The sequence below is a fragment of the Benincasa hispida genome, chromosome 6 (assembly GCF_027475165.1).
Source record: "Benincasa hispida cultivar pf3 chromosome 6, pf3_genome.v1.1, whole genome shotgun sequence".
Lineage (NCBI taxonomy): Eukaryota > Viridiplantae > Streptophyta > Magnoliopsida > Cucurbitales > Cucurbitaceae > Benincasa > Benincasa hispida.
The window spans coordinates 48,335,637-48,354,990 of NC_143483.1; the positions used below are offsets into that span (position 1 = coordinate 48,335,637).

The 19,354-nt window shown below is 36.3% G+C and overlaps 1 protein-coding gene across 2 annotated transcripts in view; it reads left to right on the forward strand.

Annotated features, from left to right (window-relative positions):
- LOC120079960 (P-loop containing nucleoside triphosphate hydrolases superfamily protein) overlaps positions 1–19,102 on the forward strand; it is a 52,885-nt gene extending 33,783 nt beyond the window's left edge. The window contains exons 9-12 of one of the 2 annotated variants that reach the window (XR_016530147.1): positions 6,267–6,568; positions 7,996–8,340; positions 16,713–16,959; positions 18,539–19,032. Coding sequence is in view for 1 of the 2 variants with exons in the window: in XM_039034441.2 (XP_038890369.2) it covers positions 6,267–6,568; positions 16,713–16,959; positions 18,539–18,778 (789 nt within the window). In the remaining variant the exon portion in view is untranslated. Of the gene's footprint in view, positions 1–6,266; positions 6,569–7,995; positions 8,341–16,712; positions 16,960–18,538 lie in introns of both variants that reach the window. The other variant, XM_039034441.2, reaches the window with a different exon arrangement.
- The last annotated feature ends 252 nt before the right edge of the window (positions 19,103–19,354 follow it).

Sequence of the window (19,354 nt, forward strand, 5' to 3'; positions counted from 1 at the left end):
AAGTGCACGAGTGTTATCAGTTGAGTGCATGTGTACATTGTATCCTATATAACAATTAATTTTATACTTAGTATTTTTGTTTCAACTTTCAATTATTAAAAAAAACCCTAACAAAGGAGCAAAAATTTGGGCCTGACACAAGGTTTGGAAAATGACCACATCGACGCCCGTCCACCTTCGTATGCCTCCGTCCACTTTTTCGGCCGTCCTCCGCTGACCTAGTGTCTGGCCATCGGCCTCCGTCTGTCGGTCCTCCTGGCCGACAATCCTTTCGACTTCTCTTTCCCGAAACCCTAGCTGTCCATCTCCGACCTCTTTGCTTTACACCAATCTTCTTCATCGTCTCTTTCTTTCTCCGACCTTACCTAACCAACCGTTGCCTTTTGCATTCTTCCCACCACCAGTCTTCATTGCTGGTTTCGTCTACCGATCTCTTTCCCTGTGTTTCCTCCGTTCTTTTGCCTTTTCTTTTTCCTCTCTCCATTTTCCGCTCTCCCTTCCCTATCTCTGTCCTTCCTCAAATCTCTAGTTTCGACTATCCTATTACCTTCATCTCGTCATCCTAGCCCCGGTCACTAGTTCCTGCCAGTAGCTTCGATTTGGAAGTGAAAAGTTACAATATGAATGGGATCCCTTATTGCATATGGAATGAAGATGTGGAGGCAAGTAAGTTCCTAATTCTTTCTAAGTCTCATCTAAGCTAGTTTGTGGAGAATATTATTGAACTACTGTTTCTCGTTTCTTTGAGAAAAATGGACGTGATGATTATGGAGCAACAAGTTTGTCTAAGTTCTACAATTCCTCGGGTTGGATTATGCGATGCGTTGTTTGGCCATCAAGTGGGGATCGGTTTTTCAATCATGGTTCTTTCGGACGTTTGGCAGAGTGGTTGGCATTCTTTTGCGGATATGCTATTTGATTTTCAGTGCCTATACGATTCATGTTTGTCTTTTTGAAGTTCGGAGTCGAATCTTGCTGAAATATCGATCATGAGAAATAGTCATGGGGCAAATGTGTTGACAAGAATTATTTTTTAGAGCCTTGCCACTACAACGGAGAAATAGAGTATGATTCCTGTTAGTTGTTCACGACCCCCTGATTTGTCACCCAAAAAACAGAGCAAGAATCAATATTTGGTTCAAAAGAGTCCTGATGTTTTTAAGGAAGATTTTACTAAATTATGGATAATTATGAGATTATTTGAGTTCAACGATTGGGTTGAGATTTTTGAAACTTTAAAACTGAACTTCCAATCAGATGTCATTATTAATCTACTGTTTGTGGAAAATGCTTTGATTAAATTAGATCAAGGAGACCTGGAGGAATTAATTGAGAGCCCAGGCAAATGACAAGAAATTGACTCGTTCCACCTGAAATTTGAAAAATGGAGCTCATGCACAGTCAGCCATTGTATACAAAAGGTTATGGAGGTTGGATTACGATAAGGAACCTTCCTTTAGATTATTGGAGTAAACAATCGTTCGAAGCCATTGGAGCTTAATTTGGTGGATTGGAAAGTATTGCTTTAGAAACTTTGAATTTTCTTAACTTCTCGGAAGCTAGAATTCAAGTTAAGAAAAATCTTTGTGGTTTTATCCCTTCGACTGTAGAGATTATAGATGAAATGCAAGGAAAGATTTATTTGAATTTTGGTGATATTGTATCAATCGATCTGTCAAGTAAGATCAAAGGTGCTTTATTTGTTAAAGATTTTACTAATCGAATTGATATTGTTCGCTTGTCTCAAGTTACAAAAGATGAAGAAGTGGATTTCAATTCTCTAAATTTTGGAGTAAACAATCGTTCGAAGGGATTATTGGAGTAAACAATCGTTCGAAGCCATTGGAGCTTAATTTGGTGGATTGGAAAGTATTGCTTTAGAAACTTTGAATTTTCTTAACTTCTCGGAAGCTAGAATTCAAGTTAAGAAAAATCTTTGTGGTTTTATCCCTTCGACTGTAGAGATTATAGATGAAATGCAAGGAAAGATTTTTGGAGTAAACAATCGTTCGAAGCCATTGGAGCTTAATTTGGTGGATTGGAAAGTATTGCTTTAGAAACTTTGAATTTTCTTAACTTCTCGGAAGCTAGAATTCAAGTTAAGAAAAATCTTTGTGGTTTTATCCCTTCGACTGTAGAGATTATAGATGAAATGCAAGGAAAGATTTATTTGAATTTTGGTGATATTGTATCAATCGATCTGTCAAGTAAGATCAAAGGTGCTTTATTTGTTAAAGATTTTACTAATCGAATTGATATTGTTCGCTTGTCTCAAGTTACAAAAGATGAAGAAGTGGATTTCAATTCTCTAAATTTTGAATTGGATTTTCTTTTACCTGCTCGAATACTTCCAAATTTTTCAAGTTGTCCTTCAGTTTGCAAATTAAAGAATGGGTACTCGTTGTCAAATACCTTGGCTTCTTATCAGAAACTTTCCCAGGTCGACGACTCCGATTCCTCTCCACACAGGAAGGAGTCTTCAAACAAGAAGGAGACGAAGTTGGTAAAGGATAAGGTGGAGTTAGATTCTCTATGGAGTGAGAAAGTGGTCGGCCGTCAGTTTTCAAATAAATCCAAGAAACGTTCTCACCTGTGGAAGCCTTTCCCTAAACATTTTATTAGAAAAAAGACATCCTTCTCCAACTCGTGGACAACATTAGCCAACTCACATTTGCTCGAGGAATGTTGTGTCAAGGTTTAATTCCCTGGTGTTTTCCCTGATAACTCAGCTAGATCTACAACCAAGTTTAGTTCCTTGACTTACTCAGATTTTAAGATCCCTAGCTCAAACATACACTTTCTGAGAGGTACCCCTAGCTTGCCACCTAGTATCTCTCAATCCAGCAAGCATGACTCGGATGGAGATTCAATTACAAGTGCCAGCAGTGAAGATTTAGAAAGATCAGAAACAGAGGAGATTCAAGATGAGGAAGAGATTTTTGATGTCTCTGGCAAAGATTTACACTACCACTTTTAGACAGAGGAAGAACAGTTGATTGACAAAGCTAAAGGCCCATTTTTCATTCCTATTGATAAGAAGGAAATTCCTTAACATCTTATTTCTTTAGTTGAAGATTGTGGTATTATTTTCGGTTGAGCACTAGTTTTAAAATTCTGTGGTAACAAAGTTTGGTTCTTTGATTCGTCCTTGTTGAAGACTCTTTTGTGGAACACGAGGGCTTGGTGACGTTTTTTATTGCTTAGCACTTTATTGAGTCTGACGGAGTTGCTTCTGGGCTTGTTCATTCTCCAAATAAAAGCATTGTTACTTGAATTTTGGTTTGAAAGAACCAGATAGTCTTCCTCAACAAATCAACTCTTTGGATGGTTCGGTTGATATAGCAAGACTCATTTTTTTCATTCTTTTGCGCCCTGCCCAAGACTTTTGCTGACTTCTTGATTCAAGACTTAATCTTAATTTGGAGGCATTTATACAGCTAGCTCACTAGGTTTTGTTCTCATATTGGATCATTATGTATTAGCTATTTACTTTGTTCCCTATATTTTCTAGATGTATTTCTTTTTAGATCCTTGTTGCTCTCAAGATTTTTTGTTTTGCTTTTGGACGGGTTTGTTTGTCCCATTTAGTACTCATTAAGTTTGCTTGGATATGATGTGGCCACTATGGGGTGTCAACATAGTTGAGATGCCCGGGTGTATCTCCGATCCTTTGGTCTTTTTGCTCTTTGTATAATCCTCTTGTACTTCGAGCATTAGTCTCATTTCATTGCATTAATGAAGAGGCTTGTTTCCATTTTTTTTTTAAATGAAGATGCCTTTTCTCGGTTCGTTGAGTGTGATATAGACTTCAATTGAAATTTTTCAAGGCAAAGCTTTCTAAATCTAAATTGGAACTAAAATCCAAGTTCGAATTAAAATAATGCTCCATTGAAATTTCAGAAAATTAATTTGGAAATCAGACTTGAAATGTTATAGTAATAGCAATATGGATGAGTGGCCCAATGTTAAGGGCCCAACGTGAAATTCAGCATTGTATCCCTTAGGTTTAAAGTTTTTGAGGAAAATACCAAAACTGCCCTTGATTTTGTCCTCCTTTCTTCTTCGTGAGCCTCCATCTTCAAAACCCATGATTTTCTTTCTTCAATGTTAACTAGCAAAAGCAACAATGGCAGCTCTCTCCATTTGACTGAGATGAAGGCGACGACGTTCACACCACTTCCTGGGAAGCTAACGGTGGTCAAGTGGTATTCCTACGAAGTCACAGCAATGAGGGAATGCCTCTCCAGTGAAGCTGCGATAGCGTAAACGTTCTCCCCTGAAAAAGCTTGAACTCCCAATGACTTCAGGACGAATACAAACGCGTCTCTCTCGGTTTTTCATTTTCTCCGTCGAATTCTTGTCCTATATCTTATTCTAATATATGGTTATGGTTGCCTTTGATTTCTTCTTTTTTGATTTGTTCACTTGACAATTCCAATTCTTGATGCTGTCTCCTTTGAAAAGTCTTCTGTCTCTATGGGCTTTGGATGTTATTGAGGGGTTCTTGAATGTTTGCAGTTGGTTCTTGGATGTTTCTTGAACGAATTTGGTGTTGTTGGATGTAATGGAGTTGTTCTTGGAAACGGAACATGAACTTTTCTAGTTTCTTGCAGCTGTTTCACGTTTTCTTGAAGTTGTTTTTGCCCTTCGGAAATTGATTCAACTAAAGAGACATTTTCTCTAGTAACCTCATGATACCATCGACAAAACCTTCGACCGACTGCAAGCGTTTGGTCGTAGTCTTCGGTGATAGGACAGTGGGTGTCTCCGCCTCTTTGTTTTGGAAAGTCTCTGCCATAGTAGGCTTCTTCCTGCCATCAAGTCCAATCGATCTTGATGCTCTGATACCAATTGGTGTATACCAAATGAGAGAATTTTATTAATGATTAGAAGTTGCCAATACAAGAAGACAATCTCTCTATTTATAAAGAATTGGAAAGCAAACTAATCCTATTTCTAATTAATCAAAGGAGCTAATCTAATCCTACTAAACCAAGGAAACTAATCGTAATTGTTGAAAATAGGGTTTTTACTCTAGGGGTATTTTTGTAATTGCCTCTAACCGTAGGGTTCTCTACAAGTCTATTTATTCACCCTGTTCTCATGTATTCAGTGTATTAGTTTTATAATAATAAAAGAAAAGATCTGTACCGTGGTTTTTCTCCCTGGTCTAGGTTTTCCACGTAAATATTGTGTTTTTTCTCTGTTATTATTTTCATCAGTAATTTTGATTAATCATGGAACTAATCCCAATTCTAATCAATCAAGGATGTGACTATAATACCCTAATCTTACTGCATCAGTATGCGAGATCTGTTTGGAACTATTTCTTGCAAGAGTTAGATTTTTCACTTGCTTGTCAGAGGAACATTCGGTTGATGATCGGGTAGATCCTCCTCCATCTGCCTTTCAAAGAGAAAGGGTGCTTTCTTTGGTTTGCAGGGGGGTGTGCTTTATTGGGAGATTTGTGGGGAGAGAAACAATAGAGTGTTTAGGGGTGTGGAGAGGGACCCTAGTGAGGTTTGGTCTTTGGTGATGTTTCATGTTTCTCTTTGGACTTCAGTTTTGAAAGTTTTTTTTGTAATTACACTCTAGGCAATATTTTACCTATTTGGAAATTTTTTCTTTGGTAGGGTTGCTGTAGGTTTGTTTTTTTGTATGCCCTTGTATTCTTTCCTTCTTTCTCAATGAAAGTAGTTGATTCTATAAAAAAAACAAATTAAAAACATTAGATTAAAAATGGACTGTGAAGTATTTTGCAACCAACCATGCTCAATGACAAAAAAAAAAGATTTTGCATCTTTAGATTTTCGATCAGGCCCAAATATATAGTTCCACCAATTGACAATCCTACCCAAAGGTCAATGTTTGAGGTCTTACAAGGGATTTGGAGGGTGAAAATGAATGTGCACGGCTACCATTTTCCAGCTTGGTTATTATGTATTTGGCTTGCATTTGTTATCTTTCCTTTTTGGTTTGTTTTGAGCGTTAGTCTATTTTCATTATTTCAATGAAAAGTCTTGTTTCCTTTTCAAATAAAAGAAAAATAAAAGAATTTTAGAGAGAATATTTGCCGTTCTGTCGCTAGCCAGCAATCACAGCAGTATGACGACTATGCTTTAAAAGAGTTAGTGTTGTTTTTATTTTAACACTATGACTATGCTTGCCAGAGGATAACACAATTACTTAGTTACTTCTCATTTTTGTGAACTATTGTTATTATCCTTTCTTCTTTTATGACTCCATTGTTATAAACTCGTTTACAGATTTTGGTACTCTTTTCAACATGTGATGCTGTAGATTTCCACTACTCCCTGTTGGGTGAATTCAAACTCTCCTCTCCAGAATCAGAATCGAGGCCTGAACATTTGTTCCTTAAATGCAAAATTTTCCGGTTGCATGGGAGTATGAAGCCAGAAGATCGTAGAACAACATTTCAGGCCTTCAAAACAGAGAAGCTGGCTCTTCTTCTGTCCACTGATATTGCTGCTAGGGGTTTAGATTTTCCAAGAGTTAGATGTATTATTCAGTATGATCCTCCAGGAGAGGCAATTGAGTATGTGCATAGGTAACCACACTTACTTTTTGAGAAAGAAAAGGCTCTCTTTATTATTTGTTTTTGTCAGTACTCTTCTTCTGTATTTTTAGTATGATATAGTTGATATTTCCACTCTTTCTGCGTCTATTATTATTATTATTTTATTTTTTTGGAATTGGAAACAATAATTTCATTGAAGTAATGAAAGAGACTAATGTTCAAAGTACAAAGGTAAAAAAACTAATGAAGCTTGCTAAATACACTTGAAACTAAACAAAAACAAGCCAAAAATTAAGCTGGTGTGGAAAAGCAGTCCAATTTAGACTAATATCTTGGATGGAAAAGTCAGAAAATTATTTGGAGAGTGAGTACCAAGAAGAAGCTTTAACATGAGCAACTCATGACATTCGGTATTGTTATTGTATGAAATAATGTGATAGCTCTCTTACTAAGCCCTCTATATTGTTGGTTAGAACTATGATGATGTCTTCACTAGCATCTTTTATGTAAAACTCTTATGTTTGAGAGAATCAGAATTCTTTATTCCATTCACTTAAGATATGTAAGTGACCAAAGAAGGAAAGCGTAGAAAATACTGTAAAAGGGAAATATAACAAAGATATTTACAATAATAAAAAATCCCTAATATTAGAACTATAACACTCCCCTCAAGCTAGAGCATACATGTTAATCATACCCAACTTGTTACATAGGTAGTCTATACGTGTTCCATTCAATGCTTTCGTGAAGATATCTCCTAATTGTTCTCCAGTCTTCACATATTATATATGTTAAATATTATAATTAAATTTATCTTCACCCATCATCTTAAACTTTTGGGTCAGTTGGTGATTTAATATGGTATCAGAGCAGGTTGCTTTAGGATGTCCTAGGTTCAAACCCCTGCATTGTTGTTTCTTCCCCATTTAATATTCTTTTCCACTTGTTTGACTCCTCTTCATATTTCGAGCCCACAAGTAAGAGGGAGTGTTAAATATTATAATTAAATTTACCTTCACCCATCAGCTTAAGCTTTTGGGTCAATTGGTGATTTAATAATGTAGATACCAAATCTTGTTGAATTTTCTCACGTACAAAATGACAATCAACTTCAATATGCTTGATTATCACACCACAATTTTGTCGATGTGGTGATTTTAAATCTCAACTCAACAAGAAGATATATCCAAATCAATTCACACATAGACATTACCTATTGAATATAGAAAGTCTTCTCATTTCACATCTCTTTGGAATATTATTTTGTAATTAGTATCCATTCCTTTCCTGTAATATTTTTTCCTTATTTCCATTCATATTACTGTTGATTATCTTTGCCATATTTGGCCCTCATCAGTGTATATATTAGGACAATACCCATTTGTAAAGATATGAGAAAAAATCAGAGTATTCAAATTAGCAAAATGGTATCAGAGCATCTTCATGATTTTTCATAGGTTTCTCGTTCGAAACCCTAGTAAAGAAATACAGAGCATTGAAACTTCAATCAACATACCAGTTCGTTTGAAGTTGTGCATCAGAAAAACTCTATCTATGAACGGGAGCTTCACATCCAAAGCAAATCTGTGAGGAATCATCCAAATAGAAGAAAATCGAAGTCAAGCTTCACGTCAGAAGCAAATCGTAGTCGATCAAAACCTTCTGAAACAGATTGGCCAAGAATCGTGGACTGAAGTCGTGGTTGAGCAATGAAAAGCAAAGGTTTCTTATCATGGGACAACTGGGTCGCACATATCCTGGTTGTGGGCTGAATCCGTGCCGCTGCTGAATCAGGTTTGCAGGTATGGGTCGTTTCTTATTTTTGGGTATGGGCATTCCGTTCGGGTCTGGGCACATCATTTTTCCTTATTTCTAGGTCTGGACACATCATTTTTTCCATTTCTGGGTCTGGGCATTCCGTACTCATTTTTATTATTATTTCGGATTTGTGAGAACATATTTTTTTGTTTTTCCTTTGTTACAAGGAATATTGGGTAAGTGGTAAATATCTTCCTCTACAGAATTGAACATTCTAATATGACATCTATGAATACTAACAGTACAGATGGGGCCATTCTTCCAATTACTAATCACAAACTAAATGGAAGGAATTATCTCCCTTGGTCACAATCTGTTATGATGTTTATACGTGGAAAAGGAAAGGAAGATTACCTATCAAGCGAAAATCCCATCTTAGACCAAGTTGATCCAAAATACAAGACATGGAAAGCTGAAAATAGTATGGCTAATCAATTCTATGACGACAAAAATTGGTGAAGGATTTCAACTCTTCTCGACTGTAAGCGACATCTGGGAAGCAGCTCGTGAAACCTATTTTGACCAAGAAAATGCAGCAGAATCACTTGAAATTGAAGGCAAAATTCACGAGATATGGGAAGGGGATATGCAAGTTACTCACTATTTCACCCAACTGTCTCGTCTTTGGCAACGACTTGATGTATTTGAAAGCCACAAATGGGAATGCACTACAGGAGCTACATACAAGAAGAAAGTTGAGAAGAAATGAGTGTTCAAATTTCTTCTCGGCCTTAATAAAGAATTAGATGAGGTACGTGGTAGAATTTTAGCGATTAAACCCTTACCTACCATCAGAGAAGTTTTTGTAGAAGTAAGAAGAGAAGAAAAAGTAGGAAGAAACTAATGTTAGGAGTGTCTGCAAGCTTTGAACTTGAAGGATCGACTTTAATTGCTTGAAATCTTGGTAATGAGGTACGTATAAATACTCATGATAAATGCTACAATCAAAATCAGAACTACTCAGAAACTGAAAATTGGCAACGGAAACTAAGACCATGGTGTGAGCATTGTAGAAATCCAGGACACACTAAAGAAGTGTGTTGGGATATTCATGGCAAACCTCCAAATTGGAAGCCAAGCAAGGGAATGGACGATAGACGTGGAAAGACCTACCAAACAAGTACAACAACTGAAGGTAACATTACCCTTGAAAATAATGTGTTTACTAAGGAGCAGTTGGATCTTCTCCAAAAACTCTTTGGTCAACTCAAATCTACTAAAAAAGTATCAGAAACAAGTGTGGCTACACTTGCACAATCAGGTAACTTCCTCTATGCCCTTAATGCAACTAAAGAAAATTGTAGTACTTGGATTATGGATTTTGGAGCTTTAGATCACATGACAGGTGATATCTCACTTTTAACTAATTATGTCCATTGTAGTAGCCAAACTACTGTAAAAATTGCTGATGGTACCTATTCTAAAGTAATGGGAACTAGCAATGTTTTTATCTCTAAAGATTTTATGTTAGAAATTGTGTTACATGTTCCTAAACTTAGATGCAATCTTCTTTCCATAAGCAAACTAACACTTACAACAAGGTGCATTGCGACTTTCCACTCACATAATTGCATATTTCAAGATTTGAATTCGAGGAAGACGATTGACAATGCTAAGGAATCCTCAGGTCTCTATATTAGCTTCAAATTCTCATGTCAAGGAGTTAGGACTTAGCAAATCTACTTTTGTTGTTTCTAAGGACAATTATGATAGTACAATAATGTTTTGGCATAATCACTTAGGACATCCCAATTTGCTCTATTTGGAACGAGTTTTTCCAAATTTTTTAAATAAAGTTCTCAGGTTTTTCAATGTGAGTCTTGTGAAATGGAAAAGTTGGCTTGAACTTCATATCCGGTAAGCGCTTATAAACCCTTTCATCCTTTCTCTATAATGCATAGTGATGTTTAGGGACCTAGTAGAGTTTAGAATATAACAGGAGCTAAATGGTTTGTTTCTTTTATTGACGATCACACCAGACTTACTTGCTTTCTAATGAAAGAAATATCTGAGGTTACTATCATATTTAAAAATATGTATGCCATGATTCTCAATTTCTTTAATGCAAAAATTCAAATCTTTCACAATGATAATGCTAAGGATTATTTTAACACTTCCTTAGGGAACATTCTAAAAGAAAAAGGTATTACCCACCTAAGTACATGCTCTAACACTCCCTAATAAAATAGAATTGCGGAGAGCAAAAATAGACATCTCTTAGAAGTTTCCAGAGCTTTAATGCTTTTCGCTAATACCCCCATCGTTTTTGGGAAGAAACTGTTTTGACCGCCACATACCTTATTAATCGAATGCCTTCTTGAACTAATGGCTTCAAGACTCCCTTACAAAAACTTAAGGAAGTTTTTCCACATAATAGATTATTATCTCAAGTTCCCTTAAAGATATTTGGTCGTACAGTTTTTGTTCAAGATCATCAGCCCAATAGGAGTAAACTAGATCCTAAGGCAATCAAATGTATATTTCTAGGTTATGCTCCAAACCAAAAAGGATACAAATGCTATTCACCAACCACGGAAAAATTTTATACCTCCATGGATGTAACCTTTTTTGAAATACAACCTTATTTTCAAAAGCAAGACATCATCGAATCTTCCATTTTTGTTGAAAACAAAGGAACCCCAATAACAACCTTCATTGAAGAAAGTACTCCCTACATGAAACTGATATTTCCAACCAAAGCACACTCGAATGTAGGAAAGATCCCATAGTCTATAATGAAACTGATATTTCCAACCAAAACACATTCAAATATAGGAAAGATCCCATAGTATGTACTCGAAGGAAAACACGTGCCCTTGGACATAAACTAGTACTTAGTCAAAATCCAATAGAAATACACGAAAATCATGTCCCCAACTCCACAACGGAAACCCTTACAGAAAACCTCGATCTTCCCATTGCAAAACGGAAAGGAGTAAGAACTTGTACAATGCATCCTATTCAAAACTATCTTTCTTATAAACATCTTTCTCCCAAGTTCAAAGCACAACTACCCTATCCAACATATGCACTCTTAACAACGTCTATGAAGCTCTTAAAGACCTCAATTGGAAGCAAGCTGTATTAAACGAAATAAATGCCTTGAAAAAGAATAACACATGGAAAATAACAAACCTACCCCTAGGGAAAAACACGGTAGGGTGTAAATGGATCTTCACCATCAAATACAAAGCTAATGGAGAAATCAGTAGACTCAAAACTAGACTGGTTGCCAAAGAATTCACCTAGTCCTACGGCATTGACTACCCAGAAACATTTGCCCTAGTGACAAAAAATTAAATATTATCCGTGTCCTTTCTGTAGCAGTAAATAATGATTAGATACTTCACCAATTAGATGTAAAGAACACCTTCCTTAATGGAGACTTAAAAAAAGAAGTTTATATGGATATACCCACCGGTATAGAATCAACTAAAACCATAAATAAGGTATGCAAACTTAAGAAATCCCTTTATGGCTTAAAACAATCCCCGAGAGCCTGGTTTAAAAAGTTTTCCATAGTAAAGAACAACGGGTACTTGCAATGTCAATCTGACCATACCCTCTTCGTCGAACATCCTTGCAAAGGTAAAATAACAATTATCATCGTTTATGTAGATGACATTATCCTTACAGGAGACCATGAAGAAAAAATAAGAAAAGTAAAACTACTCTTAGCCAAGGAATACGAAGTAGAAGACTTAGGCAACCTTAAATACTTCCTAGGGATGGCTCACTCAAAGAAAGGTTTGAGTATTTCTCAACGAATATATGTCCTTGATCTCTTAAAAGGAAATATGTATGCTTGGATGTAAGCCCGTTAATACTTCTATCGACACGAATCATCACGTAAGCAATGAAAACAAAATGGTTAACAAAGATCAGTATCAAAGACTAGTTGGAAAACTAATTTACCTAACTCACACCAGACCTGATATCTATTTTGCAGTAAGCTGTGTAAGTTAGTTTATGAATAATCCAATTGAAGAAAACATGCAAGCAGTTTATAGAATACTCAGGTACTTGAAAGGAACTCTAGGAGAAGGACTATACATCAAGAAATCTAAGAAAAGAAACATTGAAGTATTCATAGATGCTGATTGGGCAAGCTAAAAAATAGACAGAAGATCAACAACTGGATACTGTACCTTTGTTTGGGGAAACCTAGTCACTTGGCGGAGCAAGAAACAAGCAGTCGTATCTAGTAGTAGTGTTGACTAGCAATTCCACTAACCTCTTATATCTTTCAGGATCTTTTAGCAATTTTCCATTTTTTGTGAGCTATAAGTTGGGCATTATTAAGGTACTACATGGCTTAGTCCTTAGCTTCCCTGTTTCAGTCAACAAGTCAAGCACATATTTTCTCTGTGATAATAGTATTCTTTTCTTACTTCTTATTACATCAATTCCTAAGAAGTATTTTAACATACACAAATCTTGTATATGAATTAACTATGGAGAAAGGTCTTTAGGGACTGGATATCTAAAGTACCATCACTAGTAATCACAATGTCATCAACATATACAACTAACAAGATGACACCACTCTCAGATCTCTTTAAAAAGACCGAATGATCTAACGTGCTCTTCATGAATAGTTTTAGGGATTGATATAGATTCTAAGGATGCAATGAATGAACATGTAGAAGACGTCAAATGGTTAATGAAACAAAAGAGGACATAGGATGTGCATCCTTACGTTTACCTTTACAAAGAGTAATAGGAAGATCATTACGTGTTTCCGGATCCAATGACGAAGAAGGCTCTGGTACAGGACATGGAATTGAAGGAGATGAAGAAGCCTCTTGTACAGGGCATAAAACTGAAGAAGGTTGTCAATTATTGACCTTAGTGATGAATGGAAGTATAGATGTAGACACAGGTAGAGATGTATCGGGAAGAGGATCAGAAGGGAAAACAATTGTGTAGATAAGGAAATCATCCTCTAATTCCTTATGTTCCTCCTGGTTCTTATTCGAAGAGAAAGAAGATGCGGAAAAGAATGAGGAATGTTCAAACTTCAAAGAACGTGACATCAGGAGAGACAAGATATTTCTTTAGACTAAGACAATAACATCAATACATCTTTTGAACACGGAAATAATCAAGGAAAATACATTTTACGGATTTTGGATCCAACTTGGTATGTTGAGGTTGAACATCCTAAACAAAGTAGGTACAACCAAATATTTTAAGTGGAATGGGAAACCAATGTTGTTTGGGGCATAAAGTATGCAAAGGTATCTCACCCTTAAGAATGAAAGAGGGCATGTGATTTATTAAGAAACAAGCTATGGGAACAACATCAACCCAAAAGGATTTTGGAACATGTATTTGAAACATTAAGGCTCTGGCTATTTTAGGAAGATAACGATTCTTTCGTTTTGCAACCCCATTTTGAGATGGAGTATCAACACAAGAAGATTGATGAAGAATGCCATGAGCATTTAAATAAGACTCGAGTGTATGAGAGAGATTCTTTAGCATTATCGCTCCGTAAGATTTTAAGAGCACCAATAAACCGAGTGCGAATTTCAGCATGAAAATTACGAAAATGAGAAAGTAACTCAAAACAAATTTTCATTTAATATAATCACGTTACACGAGAATAGTCATCGACAAATGTAACAAAATACCGAAACCCTTCTTTGGACTCAATAGGACACAAACCCCAAACATCAGAATGGACTAATTCACATAGAGCACTAGCTCGTTAATTGACCCAAGGATACAAACTCAAATGATGAAATTAGCAAATTGACATGATTCACAATTTAAAGAAGACAAATGTTGAAGCTGGGGACGAAGACTCTTCAACACAAAGATAGACGGATGACCCAAACGACAATGTTCTTCAAAGGCAGACGACACGTTAGCGCATGTGATGGCCGTAGGTATTTGTAATTCAAAGATGTAGAGACCTACAAATTCACGCCCTTTATTAATAGTCTACTTCGTCGTAAGATCCTGAAATAAGCAATGACTAGGAAAAATGAGACACAACAATGAAGATCACGAGTGGTTTTACTGATCGGAATCAAATGAAAAGAGAATTGTGGTAAATTTAAAACCGAGGACAAAGAAATTGATTCACTGAGATGGACAGTTCCCAATCCTAAAACAGGAGTGGAGGTTCCATCAGCTATAGTAATATTCGGTGAAGAGGTAGATGTACAAAGGTTAGAGAATAAACTGAGGTTACCTGTTATATGGTTTGTAGTGCCAGAGTCAATGACTCGTTTCGAAGTGGAGGAAAGAAGGCATTTAGAAATGTTATCTGTCTCTGCTATGACAGTAATGGGAGTAAAAGATGATCTCGTCAATGACTCCTGATACTCTTGAAATTTAGCAAACTCTGCAGAAATCGTAATTGACTTGTCAAGATTATTAGGAGTAGAAGCGATAAGTGCAGATGGCACCCTTTGACCTTTATTCAACAATTTTCTGCATTCACGTTTCATATGGCCAGGTTTACAAGAGTAATAGCAAACATCTCTTGAATTTGATCATTGGTTATTGAGCCTTTGGAGTTATTTGATCCAACCCCCTTATTACCTCTATAATCATTTGTGCGCCCAATCAAAGCACTGCTTGAATCAGATGACATAACTGCTCGTAGCTTCTTTATACGAAGTATTCGAGAAGAAGCTTCTTCCAACGATGAGATGTTTGAGCTTGAAAAAATTTGATCTTTGGCCATCTCATATTTAGGTGCAAAACCAACTAAGAAACTCATGATAAGCAACTTTTCACGTTGGGCCATTAGAACTTTTGGATCAGTGCTAATTGGCATCAAGGCATTGAATTCCGCACATGTATTTATGACCTCCAATAAAGTTACTTGTAAGGGATTTCTCTCCTTGGTTAGGTTGATATAGAGTCTTACAAATATCAAACACTTTATTAATGTTCTCTTTCTCAGAATTAAGAAAATCCAAATATTCCAATAGCTCCTTGATTGATTCAGAGTGATTTGCTAACTCAACGATTTCATGGTCAATAAAATTCTTGATTTGTAAAAGCATTCTTGAATCGTCCCGCCACGAAATCTTTTTAGTAGCATTAGTCAGTGACTCTTCCGTGATATGATCATCCATCTCAATGTTCCTAATAAAGTGGCATTTTCACAATCAATAGAATTTTTGATTTGTAGAAGCATTCTTGAATCGTCCTGCCACCAAATCTTTTTAGTAGTATCTATCGGTGACTCTTCCATGATAAAATCATCCATCTCAATGCTCCTAATAAAGTGACGAACATTTGATCTCTAGGAATAGTATCTTGATCATTCAACTAGTGTTCAGTTACTTTTAACATCATAGGAATTATCTCAGACATGACTATAGGTTTCTTGTCAGCCATTACCTCAAAAAAATCAAATAGAAATACTTATTAAAATCTAAAGGAAAGTTGTGTTGAAGTAAGCCCTAATTTACTAAAGAGATTTTTCATTCCATAGTGAGTATATAGCCCAAACAAACACACCACCAAAGAGAGGAAGCAACTCGGACGACACCCACAGAAGACGAACAAAAACAGGTGGGCATGCGCCTACACGCACTGGCGCATGGATTGATGACAGAGGGAGGTGGCAGTGTGTGAGCCTCACGTGCTGTTCAGATGGACAGTGGACTTTGGGGTTCTGTAGATCAGCAGTTGGGCTCCTTGATGAACTAGGCGGTGTTAAAAAATCGCGAAGTAAAATGAATCGACTTGTACCGGCAGACAGCGGTGGCTGGCGACGGCAAACAAACCGAGGACAGTGGTGGTGAGCAAAAGTATAAATCCACCCCTCGACAAAACCCTAGATGTAACATAAAAGGGTTCTAAATTCTTATATCATATAAAACTCTTAGGTTTGAGAGAATCAAAATACTTTATTCAATTCATTAAAGATGTGTATATATTTGTGTACAAGAGTGACCAAAGAAGGAAAGCGTAGAAAATGCCGTAAAAGGAAAATATAACATAGATAATTACGATAATAAAAAATCCCTAATATTAGAACTATCACATTTCTCTCCTTGCATCCTTTTAGTTCCACTGGAATTTCTATTGGAGCTTGTGGATTTCATTGGAGGATTCTATTTACGCTGATTTGGTGGGATTTCCTTAAATGTTATTTATTTTACTGATACCTATGTAATGTTATCTTGGAGGATCCTTAAATTATTTCCTACAAATTATGCAGTAAGTTGGTATTGGTAGAGTGCAGGTGTAGCTATGATATTTCACCAGCGGGGTGATGACAAAATTCCTAATTGGTTGGCTTCTGGAGCTTGCCTTGGCAACTACTTAAGTCCAATTCATCTGGCATTTAATATTCGAGTCCTAAATGGTTGGCTTCCTAATGCAGGGTCGGAAGAACTGCTCGCTTAGGTGAAAGAGGAGATTCATTGTTATTCCTACAACCAACTGAAACAGATTATTTGCAAGATTTGCAGAACCATGGTGTATCTCTTACTGAATATCCTCTTGTCAAGGTGTTGGATAGTTTTCCAGTTCGTGGCAGGAAGCAGTTTGTAGAGAAGTTTGTCTCTTTAGAATCACATTCCTGGATCATGTTCTTGCAGAGGGCTGTCGAATCGTTCATTGCAGCTGAGGTATAGTCTTTTCACCACCCTTATTCTATCTTTTGATCTAATCAATAGTTTCAGAGCATGCGAGCCATCTAGACAAGTACTTCAATTTCATTATTATGAATGACATGTCACGTTGTCTTTGCCTGGGGGAGTTTTTTCTTTTCTTTTCCTTTTTTAACAATGCATTCGATCATTCTTAGAAATTAGAATTTTCATTTTGAGGTGTTTAAGATAATACAAAGGAATTAACTTTTTTTTTTTTTGGAGGGTAAGAATTCTGTGCATTATTGTAATCATGATTCTTGAATCAACACATTTACTTTTCATAATTTTATTGTTATTTGCTTCAAAGGTACTTCTCACTTGTAGGTTTTATTCTAGAATCTAAAATGAGTCAAATGACAATGATTTTGGGAGGAATGATCTTTCATTATGGTTCTGTTATGTGTCATGCGTGAGTAGGAATGGAATGAGCCTTTCCAGTCCCTTTGTTGTTATTGTTTACGGAAAAACATTGAGCATTCTTAACTTGCTGGTTCCACCTCCAAAATCCAGACTTTAGGATTTGGCTGCTCATTTTGATTTTGGTTGTCATATAATCTTGATACTTATGCCCCAACAGAAAGTGAGTCTTGAAGTAAGAAAATGTAACCTAACAGAAAGTGGGAGCCTTTAACTAAGAAAATGTAAATTTACATTAAAAAGTAAATACTTAATGGACGCAAATTTTTAAACCACATAACTATAAGTTGATATTTTTTAATTTTTTGTAAAAATTGTATCCAAATTCCCAAGGTTGTCGTGAGTGAATGCAACATGCGTGGACTAAAATTTTGTCCCTTATCTTGCTATTTACTACCATCACTCTTCATATTGTCCGTCTTGTGAAAAAAAATGACACAATTCCACTAAATTTGGTTGAGTACTAAATATTCTCCCATTCCTTTAGGTTTTTCCCCTCCCTTAAATTCAAGGTGTGGGATTGTAGAGTTGAAAGATTGAACCTCTCACCTCCTAATAGAGGACAAATGCCTTAACCAGTTGAGCTATGTTCATGTTGGTTTTTTGTTGCCTTTCAATCTATTTGTTTCAATCGATTATAGTATTTTTTTTACCAATGATTTACTCCATTGAATGCAGATGTGATATTGTCTAATGCTTCGGCCATCTCAAAATCAAGTGCAAGTCTAACAAAGAAACTTGATTACTCCATTTGTTTGCTCTCATCGAGTGAATTGAATTCTAACATCAGTAATAACTGGTAGCCACATATTGAGCTCGACATAAATCTTCTGGAACTCAAAGAGATCATCTGTTCTCTTTCATTTGCATGATAGAATGTTGTGTTTCCTGTTTTCAAGAATATTGAAATTCTAAGTAATGGACTTCCAAAAGGCACCCCAGCGTTTCAAAAGAATTATTGATTTTTTTTTTTTTTCTTTTTTTAGCTTTTCCTTTTTGTTATTAAATTATTTTTAGATGTGGATTATGGATAATAATTTTTGCAACATACCGATAAGAGATGCAAGTGGCATGACGGGCTACATTTCTTAGTTTTGTTTTGGGTTTAAATTAATTTGTTTTCATTTGCTTTCATCAGCCAGGAATGATGAAGCTGGCACAGAAAGCATTTTGCTCCTGGGTTCGGGCATATACTGCTCATCGTGGTGAGTTGAAAAGAATTTTTGTGGTGAAGAAACTTCATTTGGGGCATGTAGCAAAGAGCTTTGCATTGAAGCAACAACCATCTGTTGTTGGAAAATCATTCAAGAAACAGATAAAGAAAAGGAAAAGAGATTCAAAGCAGGATGTCTCATCATCAAAAAAGAGGACTTTGTAAATCGGAGGAAAGGGTAAGCATGGAGGGGTTGTTAGTGAATGTGTAAAGAAACTGTTCATTCATTTTGTTTACTTTTCTACATGGTAGCGATCTTGAATGCTGTGACTGAACTGTGTTTTCATGTCTAGGGTGTCGTGCATCAACTGCAAAGCACCTCCAAAATTTTGAATTATAGTTGGTTTACTTATGTTAATCATGGGTTAGGTCTATGCAACTTATAACCCAATCTATCCTAATTGATTTTGAGTTGGACAGATCCATGTGTACATATATTGGGCTGAAGCTCTTATTGATTCAACTATGCACAACTTTTTTTTCCGCCCATTCACTGTTTATCTTAGATACTAGATAGCTGGGATTTGTGGAATCTAAACTACCGTTGTGGATGTGGGGCAATAAATACGTCGACCATGACTACCAAATACGAGCATAGTCAGGCCCAACAATCCCCCCACCCTGCGAGCCCCAACGCGTAGAGGAGGTTGGGTAGTCCAAATCGAAGGCACATGGGTGGTTAAATGCAGAAGGGGTCCAACAGGATATTGGGAGTAATCAGTCATACCACCTGTACCATAC